The sequence below is a fragment of the Typopeltis vanoorti genome, chromosome 16 (assembly GCF_054136105.1).
Source record: "Typopeltis vanoorti isolate ZY-2024b chromosome 16, IOZ_Tvanoo_1.0, whole genome shotgun sequence".
NCBI classification, from domain to species: domain Eukaryota; kingdom Metazoa; phylum Arthropoda; class Arachnida; order Uropygi; family Thelyphonidae; genus Typopeltis; species Typopeltis vanoorti.
The window spans coordinates 98,725,820-98,747,076 of record NC_143564.1 but is presented as its reverse complement, the minus strand read 5'-3'; the positions used below and the strand labels follow the sequence as shown (position 1 = coordinate 98,747,076).

The 21,257-nt window shown below is 38.2% G+C and overlaps 1 protein-coding gene across 1 annotated transcript in view; it reads left to right on the top strand.

The window, feature by feature from the left end:
• LOC150098214 (furin-like protease 1, isoforms 1/1-X/2) overlaps window positions 1-21,257 on the top strand; it is a 469,518-nt gene that overhangs the window by 264,237 nt on the left and 184,024 nt on the right. Inside the window, 1 exon segment of the mRNA XM_090405967.1 lies at window positions 4,877-4,965. Within this exon segment, the coding sequence (XP_090262093.1) occupies window positions 4,877-4,965 (89 nt within the window).

Here is a 21,257-nt window from a genome sequence, read left to right as displayed (position 1 = left end):
AGGGAGCGCAAGTACATAAGAATGAAAAACAAAAAGTGATATGGAAGTAGGAACGATGAAATGGAAGAAAGATACAGCAGAATGAGAGGGAGTGATACTGTGGGAGCTACAGAGAGAGAAATTGCTGGAATGTAAAATTCGAAGAAAGAGTTGTTCAAAAATAGAAATGAAATGAATGAAGAATAAGCGAAGGGATATCAGATGTTTAATGGAAACAAATGAAAGATGCAAATGAATAGAAGGGGGGGGGGGAAGAGAAAAACAAATGACAAATTATTCTAGAATTTCAGTGTATGGAGATTCCATTATTACAGGATTGGTTAATGAGTGAGTCCATAAGGTCTGCTTTCAAGAAGGGAGAATTAGCAAGATAATTAATGCTTTGGATATGAGGAGGAAATGAACAGGAGAGTTAGTGGTGGTTGCAGTGGCAGCCGGTGAAAATTTTAAGCAGGAGTGCTGCATATTCAAAATAAAAAAAAAAATTTTTTTTCCCTAATCAGCAACTAATTTATTAATAAATAAATTTACATATTAAAAAATTGCTTTATTAAAAATATTTCACCCTCACCACGAACAAAACCAATAATAAAAGTTTCGTATCTCACAGAAATAATGCCGCAAGCATACGATACACTGCTCGTTTGAGCAGTGTCGGAATGACTTGTAACATACAATCACAAGCAGAAACGAATAACGGCGAGACTGGCTATGATTGGTCAAACGTGATAAAATCGACACTGCATTAGATCACAATGTACTTGTTTCGTAATCTAAAGCATTAATCGAACAATTCCAAATATTAACTATTCAATCACTGTCGAAACATAAGCTGTAACCTTTAACATGTTGTATTGCATTTATATAATGTTGTAAGCATTGCTATTATTTATAAACACAAACAAAATTTAAATTTTTCATTTTTTCCTTGGGGGCGCTACAGTGTCACAGTGCTTATGTACAGGCCGCCACTGGGTGGTTGTAAGAACAAATGATTTAGTCAGCCATAAGAAGAAATGCAATCATGGATATCAGGAGGTTATTAAGGAGAATGAAAGATAACAGTATAGTGGGAAAAGAAGTCAGCATATTGCCAAGGTATGACAATAATGAGTTGAGATGGAGAGTGAGAATCATAAATGGTATGCTGGCAGAGCTGTGTGAGGAGAAGGCAGTGCAGTTTGTAGATATGTGGTATGTATTTGAGGGAAGAATGGAGTCATACAAAAGTGGTGGATTGCATTTGAATGTCTCTGGAGTGAATCAACTAGAGAAACTGTTGCTAGAAGGAAGTGCGATGTGTGCTGCAAGCAAGAGATCAGAGGAAGTGAGAGGTGAAGTGAAAGACCAGTAGAGCGGAACAGAAGAGAGTAAAGTGCTTGGCATTGGAAATAGTAGTGGTATGAGAGATGAAGCGGGAATGGGAATATAAGAGGAATTGGGAAAGCAGGGTCCAGATGGACAGGGAGTACAGCATAGGGAGAGTGAATGCTGGAAGTAGAAGTAAATCTGTGTGTATGGGGATGATGAGCATGACAATAGAATGGATCAGGATGTGAGGGGAGTAGTTGAGACTGCAGAGATATACAAGGAAAGTGTTGATAAAGGTGAATGGGCAAGGACAGGTATGGTGGAGAAATTATAATCAACAGGTGGCTTCAGAAGGACTGGTCTTAGATCTAAAAGGGAATTTCTGTGTTTATTTAAAAATGTCAGGAGCATCAGAAATAAGGAAGATGAAATCATTTCACTGATTGAGTTTATTCTCTTCACCCAAAAATTGTCGGAATAAGTGAGATATGGTTGAATGAGCATGATATCTTGATGGTAATAGAAATGGAAGACTACATATTTTTGTGAGGATGAAAAGGACAAGAAGGGAGGGGAGTGCTACTGATGCAGGGGAACTATGTTCATATAAAGTAAACATGAAAGAGAGAAATAGTGGCAATGGTTTTGAAGAGGCAGTGTGGTGTAAGATGGAGGTTGACAGGAAGAGATATTTAGTTGGATATTGCTATAGGCCAGTGAATGTGGAAGGTGGTGATAAAGAAATATATAAGCAACTTAGGTTAGTGAACAAGGAAAGGGTTGTTATTATGGGTGATTTTAATTATGACAGTGTAGATTGGAATAAAGAGATAGCATTTGCAAAAAAGGAAAATGAATTTATTGAGTTTAGAGAGACAATTATTTTAGCAGTATGTAAGGGAGGGCATGCAGAGATCAGAAGTTTTAGATCAGATCATTTCATCAAAGGATGTGTGAGTAGGGTTTTGAACTTTCCTCCAGTTGGAGAGCATGATCATGAAGTATCATCTGGGTTGTGGCTAGTCATATGAAGATTCTGTGAGGTAAGGATATATCTGAAATTACAAGGCTGGTGATTATTAAAAGTTTAAGAGACAACTTGAAGCTATAGCATGGAATGAAGCGTCAAGCAGAAAAGAAATAAATGCTGCTAGGGAACTCACGGAGAAACACTTAACATCATCAATATATGAATGAATGAATTCTGAAGATCAAAAGGCAGAATAAGGTAGGTATCAAATGAATACATGAGGGAATTAAGAATGAAATCTAGAAGAAGAAGAAGAAGAAGAAGAAAGAAGGCATTTTGGAGGCAGCACAAGATGAATAATGGTAATAATCAGTTGCATGTAGAGTATAAAGAGCAGGCCAGGAGAGTGATTCAGTTGGTAAGAACAGCATTTGTTTCAATAAGGAAATACCATGAGTGGGCATGTTTAAATAAATTATAATACTGGAATAAATTCATGTAAAATATTATTTTATTAGTATAATTTTCTCACAAGTATCAAAGGCATCTTCAGTACATGTAAAAAGCTAATTGAACAATCACTGACAATTCCAAAAGGTGCCGCCTAAGTAGCTAATGTAAGATAACTAAAAAAGGTCATTAAATTTCCTAACTTATTAAAAAATAAATAAAATAAAATAATATATATATATACACACAGTTAAATAAGGTAAAGTTAGGAAAGATTAGCTGATTTAAAAAGTACTATCTGCCACAAAGGGGATAGATGTAGACCATCGGATCTGTTTAAGTTAGGAGAGTGAAGTAAAGTTTCACATGCTTCTTTATAAAGCCATTTCACGAGGAACCAACTTTTGTGAAGGACTCTTGTCTTGTTCCAGTGAACTCTATGTTTAGTATCAATAGCATGCTCTGAAGTCCAGACTATTCAGGCTCAAGGTATTGAATACGACTTGGGTTCTTCTAGCCAAGAATATTAGTGGTTTTTAAAACTTTTGCTATGTTTTAAAAACCACTAATATTTCACTAATGCTTTCACTAATGCCCTGCACATAAGGGATAGAAATATGAGTATTATATCCATGATGAATCTCATCACCATCCCAGTTGAAAGGCTGGAACTATTAAAACACTGGTTCATCAGGCCCACTCCTCATGTTCTTCAGATGAATTATTACAGAAAGAATTACACATTTTATTATTTCCACTTTTTTATCTAATGGTTATAAAAATTCTTTCATCAAAAGAGCTTGGAACAGATTTGGTATCTCTCCCTCTTCAAATACAGAAGAATTAACTTGTATTCCTATCCCTTATGTGCAAGACATTAGTAATGAATGCATAGCAAAGTTTTAAAACTACTAAATATTTTTGTTGCCTTTTGCTCCATCAGAAAACTCTCCACCTTTCCCACTTCTCCAAAGGACAAGCTTCCACATCTCAAAACTCTGATCAAACCACAGTTATCTAGATGTGGTCTGATCAGAGTTTTATGCAATTGAACCACCACAAGTTTTTCTCTACTGGGCAATGTTATTATTATTATTACCACCAGATTACCATGTAGTCAAAAGACTCATTGTAGGAGGTACAGACTGTTACACACAAAGCCAATCAAACTGTACTTTAAACTCATTTGATGTATCCACATTTTCCACAATGTCAGGCAATGCATCCCACATACCAATCAGTCTCCATCCCCTGCTTACAACCTCCTTATACAGTTTCTATGAATGTCCCCTTGATCTACTCCCTTCTCCCATTCTATGAAAAATTTCTTCCATATTAACCTGGTAACAATCCTTTACCAACTAAATGTCCATATCCCTTCTCTTCCTCTTATTTATAAGGTTTTGAACTTCATTCCCTCATGTCTTCGTATCTTACATCTCAAAAACCAGTTACCATCTTAGTCAGTCTTCTCTGATCACTTTCCAGTATATCCTCATCACCATGAAAACTAGGGGACCAAATCTGTGGATAATAATCCATAAGAGGCTTGATTGAGAATGTATACAATGAAATCAGAACCTCTTTATTTCTACACTTTAAGGTCCTCCACATTCACTGCCATCACTGTGCTCATATCTGGTCACTGAGATTTGAATGGGATGAAATAACCTTGGAGAGAGTTCATGTAGAGTTTGGTGAATAGAAGATGAGGCGGGGGGGAATATGATTGAGACATTTATGCTCTTGAAAGGTATTTACCAGATTGATACTTTTCTCATGGTAAAAGATAAGGTAATTCCTGGAATAATTCCTGGAAGTTGCAAATGGAAGTAATAAGTAAGAGGGTAAGAAGTAAATTTTGTGCATGAACTTGTTAGGAGCATGGAATGCATGGCCTATGAGGGTGGTGAGAGTTCAAACAGTGAATGAGTTTAAGGAGTGGCTTGGTAGACTTGGTGATGTCTAAGATAGACCTTCCACAATGAGTCTTATGACTCCATGGAAGTGGTCAGGAATAATAATAATAATGATGATATTGATTTTTTCCTATTAGTACCACTATGCTGTTGTTACTATTATCACTGTTATTCCTCCTTCTGTTATTACCAATAATATTATTGTATAATATTTCTTAAAATTTAGGCATGGCACTAGATGTGCTGGAGAAGTTGCAGCTGTTGCTAATAACTCTATATGTGCTGTTGGAGTAGCTTATGAGGCTCAAGTTGGAGGTAAGCGGGAGTTATGTTTATGTCACTCTTCAAATCATATAACAAATAATTTCCAAAATAATTTTAATAACTCTATATGATCCTAATAATTTCTTTTATACTGTTGGAATAGCTTATGAAGTGCTTAAGTTGGCAGTATGTTCTATGTCAGCATTGAAGTTGTGTGAAAAAAAGAATTCCTAAAATTGTTTTATAATGTATAACTCTTTAAGTGAGAAGTCAGAACTATTTTTATTTGGGTCCTCACATGTATTAATGGTATGTAATCTGGAACAAATTATATGTTAAGTGAAATAATTTTGAAAAATTTAAATATTGGCAAATACATATCTCAATAAGGAATAACTGTCATAGAAATATTTAAGAAAACTCTAGCAGGTAACTTTATGCGAGTGTAGAGAAAATGATTGGGAATACAGAATAGGCTGAAAGAATAAAAGCAGGAATATTTGCAGGAAGAACAGAAGACAGCATGACGGTAGTGGAAAAATAATAGTGATTGCAGTAATGGAAGATAGCATGACTGATAAAACAAAAGTGAGAATGATTGCTGGAGTGCAAGAGTTGAACGCAAGAGCCATTCACCACTGGAGAAAAGTTGATGAATGACTCGAGTGTTTCCGTATGGAAATTCCATTATTAAAGGTGTAATTTGGATGAAAGAATGCATAAGATTTGTTTGCCATGAGGAAGGATGGACAGAATGATAGATGCTTTGAACATGACAAGTAAACATATAAGGGAGCTAGTGGTAGAAATTAATGATTTGGCTGGACATAGGAAAAAGTGAGGATGGATATCAGATTATTGAGAGTGAAAAGACAACATTAAAATTTGAGATGGTGTTAGCATCTCAAATTTTAATGTTAGCATATCGTTCATGATATGAATGGTATGCTAACAGAACTGTGTCTGGAAAAAAGTGTGCAATCCATGTATCAAAACGTGGATTGCATTCAAGAGGCGATTGGAATTATATAAAAGAGATGAGTTAATTTAAATGTATTTGATATGAATCAACTGGAGAGACTGTTGCTGGAGGGATGTGGAATGAGTAACATGAACAAAGGATCAGAGGTAGTCAGAGATGATGTGAATGAAGAAAGTAGAACAGGTCAGACTAGAATGCTTGTGAATGGAAAGGAGAATAGTGTGAGAGATGAGAATGTGAAAACAGGAATACAAACTGAATGGTGAAAAGAGGGAGGAGTCAGGGAGACACAGTATAAGGAGAGTGAATACTGGAAGCAGTAATGAATGCATATGTTGGAATGCGATGCATGAGGAGTAGTTGAGTCTGTGGAGATATATGAGTAAAGGGTTATAATGTTGTATAATGGTGAGTGAACAGGACCAGGTGCAGAGACGTCTCTGACGAGGAATGGCTTGGGTAAGGCTGGTTATAGACCAAGAGATGATTTCCTCTGCTTATTTACAAATGCAAAGTTTATCAGAAATAAGAATTATTAAATTATGGCATTGACTGAGTTTATTTGTTTAAAAATATTTGAAATGAATGAAAGAGGGTTGAATGAGAATAATATTCATGATGAGAATAGAAATGTGTGTGTGGGGGGGGGGGGTAATGTTTTTTATGAGGATAAGAAGGGCAAGAAGAAAGGGGAGAGTGCTAATGGTGATAGCACAGGAATTATATTCACACAAGGTGGAGATACAAGGGTAAAATAGTGACAGTGGTTTTGAAGCTGTATGGTGAGTGAGGCAGAGGGTGATAGGATGAGATATTTAGTAGAATGTTGCTGTAGGCCAAGAATGTGGAGCGTAATGACGAAGAAATGTATATACAAATTGGCTAGTGAGCAAGAGAAGAGTGATCATTCGACATGACTTTAATTATGGTAATTTGGTTTGAATGAAGAGATATCATCAGGGAATAAGGAAACTGAATTTTTTGAGTATGTGAAGGACAGATGTCTTAGGCAGTATATAATGGAGATTATATGAGGTTTGAGTCTTAGAGCTGATCATATCAGAGAGGATGTGAACCTGAATGTCTTAGCTTCCTCCAGTTTATGAGAGTGACTGTGAGGTGATTACCTGTCATACAAGAACCTCTGTGAGAAAAGGATATTACTATTACTATTATTACTATTATTACGGGCAACTCCAGGGAGTCATTAGACTCATCGAGGGAGGCCCCAAATCATATTCATCACAACTATCTGACATTCATACAGTATCTATCATACCTCGCCTTAAACTCATTCACTGTCACAGCATCCACTACAGACTCAGGGAGCGCATTCCACTCATTCACCACTCTAAAAGTAAAGAACCCAGCTCTAACACCTTTACTAACCACACTTTTGCCCAGTTTCCATGGATGTCCCCTAGTCCTCCCACAACCAGCCCTGTTCACAAAAATATCTTCTGAATTAATTTTATAGAAACCCTTCAGTAATTTGAATGTCTCAATCATATCTCCCCTCCTCCGCCTATCAACCAATTTTTGCAACCCACAAATCCTCAACCTGTTCTCATACGGTTCATTCCACAGACCTGCTATCATCTTGGTCACTCGCCTCTGGATCCTCTCCACCTCCTCCCCATCAAGAAGAAACCAAGGTGACCAGATCTGAGCACTGTAGTCTAGATGGGGTCTTATCAAGGCTCGATAGAGAGGAACAATAACCTGCTTGTCTCTGCTTGTCAACGTATTCTTCAGCAACCAAGTGATTTGATGAGCTGTTTTGGTCACTTTTGCAATGTGTCCCCTAAATTTCAATTCCTTATCCACCAACACTCCTAAATCTCGTGCCTCATCAATTTCCTGGAGCAGGGTTCCACCAATGCAGTAAACTGCCGCCAATCTTTTCACCCCAAAATGCATAACCTTACATTTTGCCACATTAAACTGACATCCATTCTCCTTAGCCCAGACCTCCAATCTATCCAAATCATCCTGCAAAATTTTGACGTCATCTGCATTCACTATTGCCCTACCCAACTTCGCATCATCCGCAAACAAATGAACTGTTCCTCTCAGATCATTTCCTATATCATTTATGAACAAATTAAACAGCAGTGGTCCAAGAACAGATCCTTGTGGCACACCACTAGTCACAGGCCGTCTTGTGGACTCTACTCCCGAGTAAACCACTCTCTGATATCTCTCCGTCAACCACCCTCCTATCCATCTCACCAACCCTATGTCCATTCCCATATGCTGCAATTTACTGATTAGAATTCCATGTGGAATCCTGTCAAAGGCTTTGGCAAGGTCCAGTAGAATCACCGTAAACCCATTACCCTTATCCAGTTCAGCCGTCACTGTGTTATAATACGTGAGCAAGTTACTGAGGCATGACCTACCCTTCACAAAACCATGCTGTCCCCGATACAGTATCCCATTTTCTTCAATCCAATCTTGTATTTTCCTTTTGACTATTTTCTCTAAGACCTTGACAATGATTCCTGATATGCTAATCGGTCGGTAATTTACAACAGCAGTCTTGGAACCACCTTTATGCAGTGGAACTATTTTCCCCTCTTTCCACCCGCTCGGGACTAACCCAGACCCGAGACTCAAATTAAACAAAATGGTCAAGGGTACTGACAATTCTTTAGCTGCTTCTCGTACAACACGAGCTGGTATACCATGCAATCCCACAGATGTATTGACATTGAGGTTATGCAATAGACTACTCACCTCCACTTCATTAACCACAATTCCCGTATAATCTACTGGTTTATTCGTTTCTGCAATGTCACCACCTGGATGATATACTTTTGCAAAGTGCTCACTCAGTAACTCAACTATATCAACTGATTCAGTTACCTCCCTACCATCGGCATTCTTTAAAATCAATCTGCCATGTACATTTTTCCTTTTACTTGCTACATATCTAAAAAACTGTTTAGGATTCTCTTTAGCCTGCTTGGCCAATGTTCTTTCATAATCCTTTTTTGCTTTTCTTACCACACTCGTCACCCTTCTGGCCTGCGCTTTATACCGTTCATGTGCCTGCCGGTCACCCTTCTCCTTAAATTCCCTCCATAGTTGTTTCTTATTTTGCAACTCAAGCTTAATGGTGTTATTCATCCATTTAACCCCTACTTGATTTATTATTCGGACTCTAGGTATACAGTCAGCCATTGCTTCATGCAAGCACTTCTTAACTACCTCCCATGCACTATCAACTTCTAGTCCTTGCAGTTGTACATGCCATGGCACTGAAGCAATCAAACTCCTAAGCTTGTCATACTTTCCCGCCCGATAATTCCACATGTACCCTGTCTTAATTGAAAATTCTACACCTTTAGCCACCTCCCAAGTTAAGACCCTATGATCACTCTCACCGATTGGTGGCAATGTGGTCATATTTGTTACAGCCAAATCCTCAGATGTAATTACTAGGTCAAGCACTCTCTGACCCCTAGTATTTTCCATTACATGCTGTCGCAGATAGTTATCCCTTAATAACCGCATAAAATCCAGTTCCTTCCTCCCGTGTGTCCTCTCCTCACTCCAATCAATGCGACCATAGTTGAAATCTCCCATAATAATCACCCTCCTTCCACCCATTTCTTCTATTTGCTTGTGCATACTGTCACCACCATCTTTTCCATCACCTGGTCTATAGCAGCACCCAATTGTATATTTAGTTCTGCTAGCCACAATCTCACACCAAATGGCCTCAAATGTGCTCTTTTCTCTATCCTGCAATTCAACTTCTATTCTCCTTGGCTGGAGCTCATCAGCTATCATCAACAATACTCCTCCCCCCATTTTATTCTCTCTGTCATTCCTGAACACACTATACCCATCACATTCAATCCCACTAGTTATATCATCTACAGTCAGCCATGTTTCACTAATACCTATAACCTGTGGTCTGGAAGTGCCCCAACCATGGCCAAAAACTCTTCCTTCTTGTTCCTAATACTCCTAGTATTAGTGTACATGAATTTAAGACCCCCATTAGCCCCAACCCTACCTTGATGCCTTATATTAACTATCCCACTCTGATTTGTTGTCCTTATTTGCTCTGGCATATTATATTCATTCTTACATTCAACTGCCTCCATAAGGACTGTATCTCTACCCACCCCCCCTAACAAATCTAGTTTCCCTGAATTTGCACATCCACTACATTCAGCAACACTTTCTCAAGTCTTCTTACACCGTAACCATTCAAATGCAAGCCATCCATCTTATATAGATCCTTTCGCCCATCAATCTCACTCCACACATCCACAAATTCCACACCACTCGTCATACATAACCCACGCATAAAGTCATTTGCAATTATAGCCCTCCTTTTAAACATTTCACTGTCATACCGTGGCAAAAGACTAATTATTCTAACTCTCTCACTCTTTTCTTTTGCTACCTCAAACAATTCATTCAGGTCTTCTATCATTTCCATTTTATCCCCTTTCAAATCATTCGTACCTGCCACAACAATCATTTCTTTCACCCTTTCCTTTTGCTCTCTAATAGACGCAGTTACGTCCTTTATGGTTGCACCAGGTTGGTACGATTTTGTCAAATCCTCTACTAACACACCTCGTACTAACGAGTCTCCATACAGCACTCTATCCTTCATTTTGTTCATGTTCACATTCATACGTCTATTTTTCCTGTCATACCTTTTATTATTGGTTGGTTCATTCAGTCTACTTTTGTTCATGCACTCTAGCTGCTGTTTTGCTCTTTCTATCGCACTATTCAACAACGCGATCTCACTCAATGCATCTATCTCATCTTTTTTGTTCTCTGAGAAACCATTTATACTATCATTCACACTTTCTACATTCACACTCTCACAATTTTCATGTACAACTTTGCCGTTTCATGTCATATCCCTATTTCCTTCATTTTGAAGGTTGACAAAAATATCACACTCACGATCCGAAATACACTTCAATTCCGCATTCTCCCTACATTTTCTACACACATTCAATCCTTTATCATCATCTAACCACACTCCGACCGCACTCCGCAAAGCGTACATTTCACAGCTAGTACACTGACTCATTTCTTTTATGCTACCGTTCTTTGATAACGATGGCGAACCTTCATTACTGGCCGCCATTTTCCTACGCACAGGTGCCATATTTATCTGTAACGTGTTTTGTCAAATTAAACGTTATAACACACCAAAAATAGACGCACTAAAATACGCAAGGCAAATAAAACAAAACTACACAATATTAAGTAATTTGTATCGATAACTGAAAATGATACTTATCTTATCTGGAGCTTGCACGAACACTACTCATTACGAATTCATCTAGCGGCGACTTCCGACATAGATTATGTTATAAAACACTTTAGTACACTAACCACGTTAATAAAGCTCTAATAATATACCAAAATTAAACACTTAAGTCCATTAAATTGAATCCAAAACACCAATAAATCAACAAAAAACACAAATCTCTCAGGAGCTCTCCGATAGCACGACCGTTCACCAGCTTAGTCGGTCTTGGGCATGAATCCAGAAATGAGGAGCAGATTTTTTGTATGGAGAGTGGTTGGTGGGTGGAATGCATCTCCTGAGAGTGGGGTTGGCATGGAAACAAATAGGTTTATTATTATTATTATTCAGGTCTCCATGGAGTCAAGAAACTCATCATGGGAGGTCCTTCCTAGGAAACACAAAGTTTATCATACCGCTCCTTGAACTCATTGACTGTTCTCACCACTCTATCAGACATTGCATTCAGGTTCCACCACCCTCCATGCAAAGAAACCACTCCTCACCATCTTGCTCACAGCTTCCTTTTGCAACTTCCAGGGATGATCCCTTATCATTGTTCCTTCTCTCTGTTCCACCAAGCGAAAGAACTCGGCACTGTCAACCCTGTAACTACCTCTGAACAGTTTAAAAGTCTCAATCATATCACCTCTCCTTCTTCAATCTACCAAACTCTGCAGTCCACATTCCCTCAGTTGATCCTCATAACTAGCATTGTACAGTCCTAAAACCATCTTTGTTATCTGCATCTGTACCTTTTCCATGGCGAATTTATCCTGTTCAAATCCTGGGGACCAAATTTGAGAACAATAGTCTAAGTGTGGTCTGATCAGGGTCTTATACAATGGAATGATAACTCTTTTATCTCTGCAGATCAGCATAGTTCTCAGTATTGCAAAAATCCTCTGGGTTACAATCACTACTTTGCAATATGTTCCCTGAATTTCAGTTTTCTATCGATCATCACCCCCAGATCTCTTGTCTCCCCTACTTCCTCCAATATAGCTCCTCCAAGGGCATAAATGTAGTTCATCAAGTATGCAGCCTCCCATTGATGTATCCCAAACTTCAAGGCTTTACATTATGCTGCATTAAACCGAATCCCCATTCATTTTCCCATCTGTTTAGTTTATTCAAATCCTCTTGCCAAGCTGCCACATCTGCACTATTACTAATAACCCTTCCCAGCTTCACATCATCTGCAAACAACTGAATGTCCCCTTGCAATCCATTGATATAAAGGTTAAATAATACAGGTCCCAGTACTGAGCCCTATGGAACCCCATTTGTAATCTTCTGCTTCCTTGATATTTCATTGATATTGGTGATCTTTTTGCATGAGATTGTGGATCTCCTGTGATGAGTCTTTCGATTACATGGAATGCTCATGATGATGATGATGGTGATAAATTCATTCTTCCCAAGTTTTAAAAATTAGGATTCCTTATACAGAAAGAAAAAAAATAGTTGAATAGATTGAGAATCAAGATATTAATGGGTAAATTATCAGTTGAGAAAAAATGCCTTGAAATTTAAGAAATGAAATTGAAAATTTAAATATTATTCAACAAAATGCAAGTAGTTTTTTTTTTTTTATCTTTTCTGAGGTGAGACATAAATGTAGTTCATCAGCTGCTGTTCCTTTAAAATCAGCCCTGATGCAGCTCTTTTAATTAACATACACGAAACTATGTAAACTTTAATAGTTTCATTAAAGTTTACATAGTTTGGGAATTATAAGCACTATATCTCACATGTTTAGACATCTGTTATTTGTTCTTGCTATACAAAAAATATCAGCCTCTGCTAGAACTATACCATTCAAAAAGATATATGAATCGAGACACACAAATAAAGGAAATATCTAGCAATTTTTTTTTTTTTTAAGTTCAAACATTACTTTCATAAGTATAAAAAGATTATCTGCGGATAACTAGTTTATAGCATAAAAAGAATGAATTCAGAAAACATCAGTGCATGGTAAACTTAAGCAAATGCTTGAAAACCATGCATATCCTATAGAAAAAAAATCAATATAGCAATGCATGTTTATTAAATAGTTGCTTTTTGTGAACTTTCCAAGCAACATTAGCAGGACAGCAAATAAAGAATAAGCACATAGTAGAATCCTGTGTTGTTACAGATAAAATCAATACAAGCAATGCATGAATGTTAAACATAGGTTCACAATAAGGCTTCTTAGTAACATTAGAGAGAAATGGTAGGCATGTAAGCAAAAACTTTGTCCTCGCATTCAATGAAATGTTGCCTTTTATGCAAACTTATGCTGGGATCCCAACAAAATATGCATGTCTTTATGTTTTAAATATTCATGAACAAGGATGGATGGGTAGGAAAATGGAGGAGTATCATCATAGGAGATTTTATCTATATGGACAGTGATTGCAAAGAAAATATCAAAAAGGAGTTTCTTAGAAGGCTGCTTGGGAATCTGATATTTTTAAAAAAATTAAAAAAATTTTTTTTAACTTGTTAAAATATACATTAGACGATAGGTAACAAGGACTATTTACATATTATATGTATATAAGTATATATATTACAGAGAAAGAAACATTTTCCTTTCAGGTATACAATAGAGAATGCAATAAATGAATTCAAAATTTACAGTTCAGTTTCAGTCTGAGTTATCTTTCAGATGAAGCATATTGTCGTTGTCAATCCAGAATAGGGTACCAGTTGGATTCCACTCCTCTATGAATTTCGCGACATTTCTTGTTTCTTTGAAGTACTCAAGTTCCAATAAAAGCCTGCTTTTTAGTTTCTGACAGAGGATATACATGAAGGTTTGTGCAGTTTCAGTGATGGATGGGTGCTGGTTATTTCTTGTCTGTTTTATGTAGAAGCTGTAGATGATGGCCTTAGTGCAGATGAAGAGGAAATTGCATGTTCTGTGTCTGTTTTCTGTGTGTGGAATAAATTCCAGTAGTCTTCTTGGCTGTGTGTGTAGTTACAAGTGCTAGAGGCAGTATTCAGGGCATAGGTGATTATCACTTTGTTTGTAGGACAGGTTAGATATGTGTGTTCCAAGGTACCTGAAATGTCACAGAATAGACACAGATCTGTTTTCTCTTAGCTGAAATTTGTAGAGCTTAGGAGTTGGCAAGATGTTATGCCATAGTCTCCACTGTATGTCAGAATCTGGTTTGGCACACTTCGATTTATATGGCAGATGATTTCTAAGTAAATAAAATCCCCTTGGTGCCTCTTGTTTTCAAAAATGCTCATGCGATTTTGACAGGGAAGATGGCCATGCAGCATATTTTGGTAAGACGAGAGGATATGTTTAAAGATAACTAATTGGGAATCTGATTTTTTTATTTATTTTTTATTTATTTTTATTTAACTTGTTAAAATATACATTAGACGATAGGTAACAAGGACTATTTACATATTATAATTATATATATTACAGAGAAAGAAACATTTTCCTTTCAGGTATACAATAGAGAATGCAATAAATGAATTCAAATTAGGCATTCAAAATTTACAGTTCAGTTTCAGTCTGAGTTATCTTTCAGATGAAGCGTATTGTCATTGTCAATCCAGAATAGGGTACCAGTTGGATTCCACTCCTCTATGAATTTCGCGACATTTCTTGTTTCTTTGAAGTATTCAAGTTCCAATAAAAGCCTGCTTTTTAGTTTCCGACGGAGGATATACATGAGGGTTTATGCAGTTTCAGTGATGGATGGGTGCTGGTTATTTCTTGTCTGTTTTAGGTAGAAGCTGTAGATGATGGCCTTAGTGCAGATGAAGAGGAAATTGCATGTTCTGTGTCTGTTTTCTTCTGTGTGGACTAAATTCCAGTAGTCTTGTTGGCTGTGTGTGTAGTTAGAGGCAGTATTCAAGGCATAGGTGATTATCACTTTGTTTGCAGGACAGGTTAGATATGTGTGTTCCAAGGTACCTGAAATGTCACAGAATAGACACCGATCCGTTTTCTCTTAGCTGAAATTTGTAGAGCTTAGAAGGAGTTGACAAGATGTTATGCCATAGTCTCCACTGTATGTCGGAATCTGGTTTGGCACACTTTGATTTATATGGCAGATCCCACTGAAAACTGAGTGGCATATGCAGCCTTGTAGATGAGAGGGTTAAGGATGAATATAAGAAAGGCGAGGATGGAGACACTGTGAGGAAGTGGTATATTTTCTTGTAGTTGGAGAGAAGAATTGGAAGTGAGGCTTCATATTGTACAAGATGAAATATCGGCCCCGAGCAGTTTCTAGAAGGAATACGGATTTCCTGAGGTGTAACGATATCTGGATAGGCTTTTATAATGGAAGCTTGCAGCTGTTGATATTGCTTTTCAGTTTTTGGGCTCTTCATTGGTAGGCTTGTGAATGCTTTCCACTTTAGGGTCTGGGTTAAGAGGTCCCCTATGACTCTTATTCCTGCCCAGTTCCATGTAGGGAAAAGAAAAGGCTGGCCAGTTGTGAGACTTGTTATGTTTCTGTTCGAAAATAGTGGTTCTGTAAGTACAGCTGACTCTGTTGATCCTTTAAGTGTGTGATGAAGTCCTGTGTTTTTCCACCGCTGCAGAGCATCTTTGTAAAAATGAGGTAGTTTAGGAGGAGATGGTGCAGGACTGGCCATTCAGAGGATTGTGGAAAGTGTAAGTCCTCTGGTGGATGATTTCATGATGTAATTGAAGGTGGTTACATAAGTGTGATTGCATTGAAGTGTCTTTAGGAGGAGGATTATCCTGAAGGATCTAATCTTGTTTTCAAGGGAAATCAGGCCTTGACCTCCCTTGCAGAGTTGAGGGTATGTTGTCCAGTGAGTTTTGTTCCAGAGGAAACGTTTGATTTCCTTTTGAATGTGGTAGAGAAATTCTTCAGGAGGTGTGAGTACTTTGAGGGTATGCCATAAGACACTCACAGCCATCTGGTTAACTATTAGTACTCTTCCTCTAAGTGAAGACATGGAACAAACGCTGTTCCATTTACCTGTTTAAAACGGTTGTGCAGCTGTGTCCAGTTCAGTGTGTTATATATTTTGGTGTTGCCAAGGTGCACACCTAAGTATCTTTGTCCTTTACTTGACCAGGTACATTCGATCGGAGAATCATTTCTAGACTTCCATCTGCCTGACCACAAGCCCATGGTTTTTGCAGAATTTTATTTGGCTCCTGAGGCTTGTGCATATAGTCTGTGTGCTTCCTCAGTTACTGTCATTTCTTCTTCATTTCGGACTATTACAGTGACATCATCGACATATGCTGATAGGGTAATTTTTTGATGTGGCTCTATTATTCTGGTTCGTTTGGAGATGATGGTGTCATGTACTCTTTTTAAGAAGGGTTCTATGGCCAGTGTGTATAATTGACCAGAAAGGGAACATCCTTGCTTGATCCCTCGAGAGTATGACAAAGTGCGAGTGAGCCTGTTGTTGATTTTTAAACAGAAGTGTGCATCTCTGTAAAGCAATTGCACTGTTTCAATGATGAGAGGACCATAGCCAAATGCCTTTAGAACTTCATAAAGGTACTCGTGCTCTACCCTGTCGAAAGCCTTCTCCTGATCAAGGCTGACGAGTGCTAGGTTTTCATGTTGGCTGTTTGCGATGTGGATGAGATCTCTTATTAAATGTAGATTATCATGTATTGATCTTCCTGGGACAGAGTACGTTTGATGTTGGCCAATAACTTCAGGCAGTGTTGGCTTTATTCGGTTTGCTATAACTTTGGAAATGATTTTGCAATCGGTATTAATTAGGGAGATTGGACGCCAGTGTCGGATATCCATGTGGTCTCCCTTCTTTTGTATCAGTCGTGCTACTGAGGTCGTGACGGATTGTGGGAGGCCATTGATGTAGGCTTCTTGCAGTGTTTTGAGGAGAAGTGGTCTGAGTTGATTCCAGTAGACTTGGAAAAACTCTGACGTGAGACCTTCAAGGCCAGGAGATTTGTTCTTTGGCAAAGATGTGCATGCGGTTTTCAGTTCATCTAGCATGATTTTGTTGTCTAAGTGGTTCCGATCTGTTGCAGAGATTTTTTTTTTTGTTTCTTTCAGTATTTCGTGAATGGCATGATGGGATGTTCCTGCAGTGCTGTATGCATTATTGTAGGATTTTAGAGGTGATTTTACTTGGATCTTCTGTGATGCTGTCATCTTGAAGTCTGATAGCAGAGATGGAATTTGCTGCCTGGCATTTTTTTTCCAAAGAGAAAAAATATTTTGTGGGGGTGTCTGAAAGATTTATTTGTGTATGCCACGATCTAAGTAGGGCACCTTTTGCCGATAATTCTGCCTCTCTTTGCATGGCTTGTAAGACAGAATGATGTTCAGGGCTTTCTTCTGGGAGATACTTGAGCTGTTCTTCAAGTTGTCGGATTCTAATGTTCCTCTGTTGATTTTTCTGGTGACTGTAGATCTGCGTAAAGGATTTTATTTGTGATTGTAAGTGGGGCCACCATGTTTTCATTGGTTCTGTATCTACTTTCGAGTGAGTGAGGTTGGTTATTAAAGCCTGAGTGTTTATTATATAAGCTGGATCTTTCAGGAGAGTATTGTTGAAGATCCAATAGGCACTTCCTGATTTGGATGCTTCCAAAGATAATGAAAGTTGCAGCTTGACGAAGCAATGATCTGACATGTAGAAAGGGATGTGTGGGATGTTTCTGACTAGAGGCAAGGTGTGTTTGGAAATGTAGTATCTGGCCAGTTGTGCTTGGTAGAGTGGCCTATTTGTCGCTGTGATTGCTGACCTCCATGTGTAGGATTTCTTATCAGGATGTTGATGCTGAAAGACATCGATGAGTTCATTATCATTTACCAGTGTTTGTAGTTTGTTTATTAATTGGCTATGATGTTCAGCACACTGAAGTCTGTCTTTTTCTTGGTCAAGAGTGCAATTAAAATTCTCCAGCTATTATGATATGTTCTTGGTCTATACTAGAAAGATGATTATGAACGAAATCCAGGATTTGCAATGCCAGAGCATCCTGCTGTGGTATATAGATGCTGAACACATGCAGGGTATTATGGCTGGGTGCTATTATGTGAGCATACAAGACATATATCAGCAATTACTTTTAGTTTGTAGGGAGATCTATGATGTACACCTAAGCTAACTCCTGCTCCATGATGTTGTTGGGTTACAGAGTGCTGTAAGTCATAAGGCCACTCTGCCCATCTTCTGGATAAATTGGATGAGGAGTTGATGTTTGTTTCTTGCAGAAGTATTAGATCTACATGATATTTTTGTACCTGGTCAAGAACTATTCTGTTGCGTAGAGCAGAGGCACATCTTCTTGCGTTGAGAGAGAAAAGGCTTATAGACATTATGATTTATGAAAGTTTGATTGTAAGTTTAATCTAATATTGGTCCTGGTACTGTGTTTGCAGCCCATTAATTAGGTGGTAGATTCGCTTACTCCTGTTAACCTCTACTCTGCTCTTTTTACATTTCAGTTTCGAGTGTAGGTCCTGAAGTTGAGATATTAGTTCTGGGATTCTTGTGGTGTTTTTAAGGGCTATAGTTAGCTTGTGAGGAGAGCCTCACACTTTCTGTATGAAGGATGACAGCTGCTTCATGGCTAGGGGACTCTCAGTGTGGGGAAGTTCACCCTCAGGTTCCTCTTCTTGTAGGTCATCATGTGGAAATACAGTTTCCTCATCATCTGGGAACTCTGTTTCTCCTTGGGCTGCAGGTGATGAAAGGCCATTTTGAGTAGTTTCTTCTATAGTGAGGTTTTGAATTAGTGGGAGGCTGGGTTGGTGATTCTGGGGATTGCTTTTAATTAGTTGGTTGCTGGATCTGAGGATTGCTTTTAATTAGTTCGTCCTTGTCATCTCTGTTGGGAGTATCTGTGTTTTCGTGCTGTGAGACTTCGTTATCAAAGCCTTGGATCTCATTACTTGGCAGGCGTTCAAGAGTGACATGAGCGCTGTCTTTTCCAGTTCGGGATTTTCTTTCCTCTGAGTTCGTGATAGGGAGAGAATTTTTGGTTTACTTTTTCCCATGGTTTGATTTTCTTCATGTACGATGTTATTCTGTTCAACTGGTTTGCTATTCTGGGCTGGGATGTTTGTTGATGAACTGTTGGTAATATAGGGACATTGTTTCCTAATGTGACCATCTTCATGACAGAAAAAGCACTGTGATGAGGAAGATAAGCAGAAAGTGTAGGTTATCCCATTTATGTCCGTGTTGATTAATTTCGGGAGGTCATGTAGTGCGTCGTTATATGGAAAGTGCATTAATGCCTGTCTTTGAAAGCTTTTGACATGGGGAAATTCGGGCTTCTTCGTGGCTGCTGACAATGTGCATATTTTTCCTTTGACAGAACCGTATCTTGATAACATGAATCTGATGAGTTGATGAGAAATTTCAGGAGGAACATTTGATACTGTTACTTTTGTCGGGGCCAGTGCTATTGGGGCTGCTTTGAAGTGATAATCGCCGATATCGACGCCTTTTTGCAGTACCATTTGTGCCCATGAGATATGGCTAAAATATACCTGCACCGTTCTAGCTACGTGGGAAGCATCAGTAATATTTTTTGCGGGTTTTACAATTTTACAATTTTTTGCGGGTTTTACAATTTTGGCGATCGCCATCAAATAATCTTCTAATGGAATGTTTTCTTTGGTGGCAAAAATAACAATTCCATTTTCTCGGGAAATGACGTTGGTAACAGTGGTAGTTATTTTTGCGTTAATCGGTTTACTGCTGGTTGATGTGGCATTCGTGTGTGAGATCAGTGTTTTGGGAGACGATAGAATATTCATTAGATACAACATTAGCGCAAGATTTTGAATCAACTGACCTGTTTTCCATGTACATAGCTCCGGTGAACTTTGCTCTTCCTTCCAGGTCCGAAGTCATAGGGAGTCTTTGAATTGCTAAATCCTTGGTAGTACATGAATGTGCAGTTGCCGTGGCAGGTAGTCCTTCGCTGGCTATAGCCTCAGGTGAGGGGATGCAGGTATCGGAGAAGGAATTATGGCGTCGAAATTGAAGATATATAGGAACTCATACACCAGGAGAAGAGCACCGTCATAAATCACTTATCACTACACTTACGCGTACACGACTAGTATTTGTAGATAGCTCTCAGCTTGGAGAATATAGCTATATAAAAAATTAAGTCCTTCCTTGTGGATAAACGTATGAAAGGTGGGGGAAGGCAGGCGTGGTATGAACGTACATGCAACACTTTGGCCACCTAGATAGAGAGAGAGAGAGAGATGTTGAATGTAAGTGCTTGACTTGATGGTAGGATCTCAGGATATGACAAATGAAACTTTATGTCATATTATTTTCTAAGTAAATAAAATCCCCTTCGTGCCTCTTGTTTTCAAAAGTGCTCATGTGATTTTGACAGGGAAGATGGCCATGCAGCATATTTTGGTAAGATGAGAGGATATGTTTAAAGATAACTAAAGAGCAGACCATTATGAGAGGCTAAAGGAGAGCCTTTATTTTCAAGGTCACCAAGAGTCAGAAATGATTGGATGACACATAACAATGACAAACACTCGTTTCATAGTAGCACTATTAATGCCCCTGATACCTGAGATTTTTTTTTTTTTTTTTTTTTTTTTTTGTGGCTACCACCCATAAACCTAATAGCACATTTGTATCATGGGTGGACTAAGTTTTTTTTTCCTCATTTTTATTAATCTATCTATATATATATATTTTGTATGTTTTTATTTATTTTTTACATGGTCTGGAAATTCTGATCTAGAGACTAAGCATGGAACTTTTCCAAGCCACTTCAAGCCTTCAGTAAGTGGGACAGTGGTCCCATACCTGACAATAAAATTATAGGGTAATTCTGAGATACTAATCTCAGAATTACCAAACTCTTCCCATTGTCTCCATTTCATTCAAATATGCACTCCATCTCTTCCCTGCTACATTTTTAAATGATGGCAGGTATACATGTCACAGTCACAGCAAGCTACAAAATCTTGTATTATACTTTGCAAAATGTGATCTTTGCCAGCTAGTTGACAAGAAATCATTACAGAGATATGGCAGCCACCATAATTGAGAAAGAAGTTATACAATACACAAAATATATGTATTAAA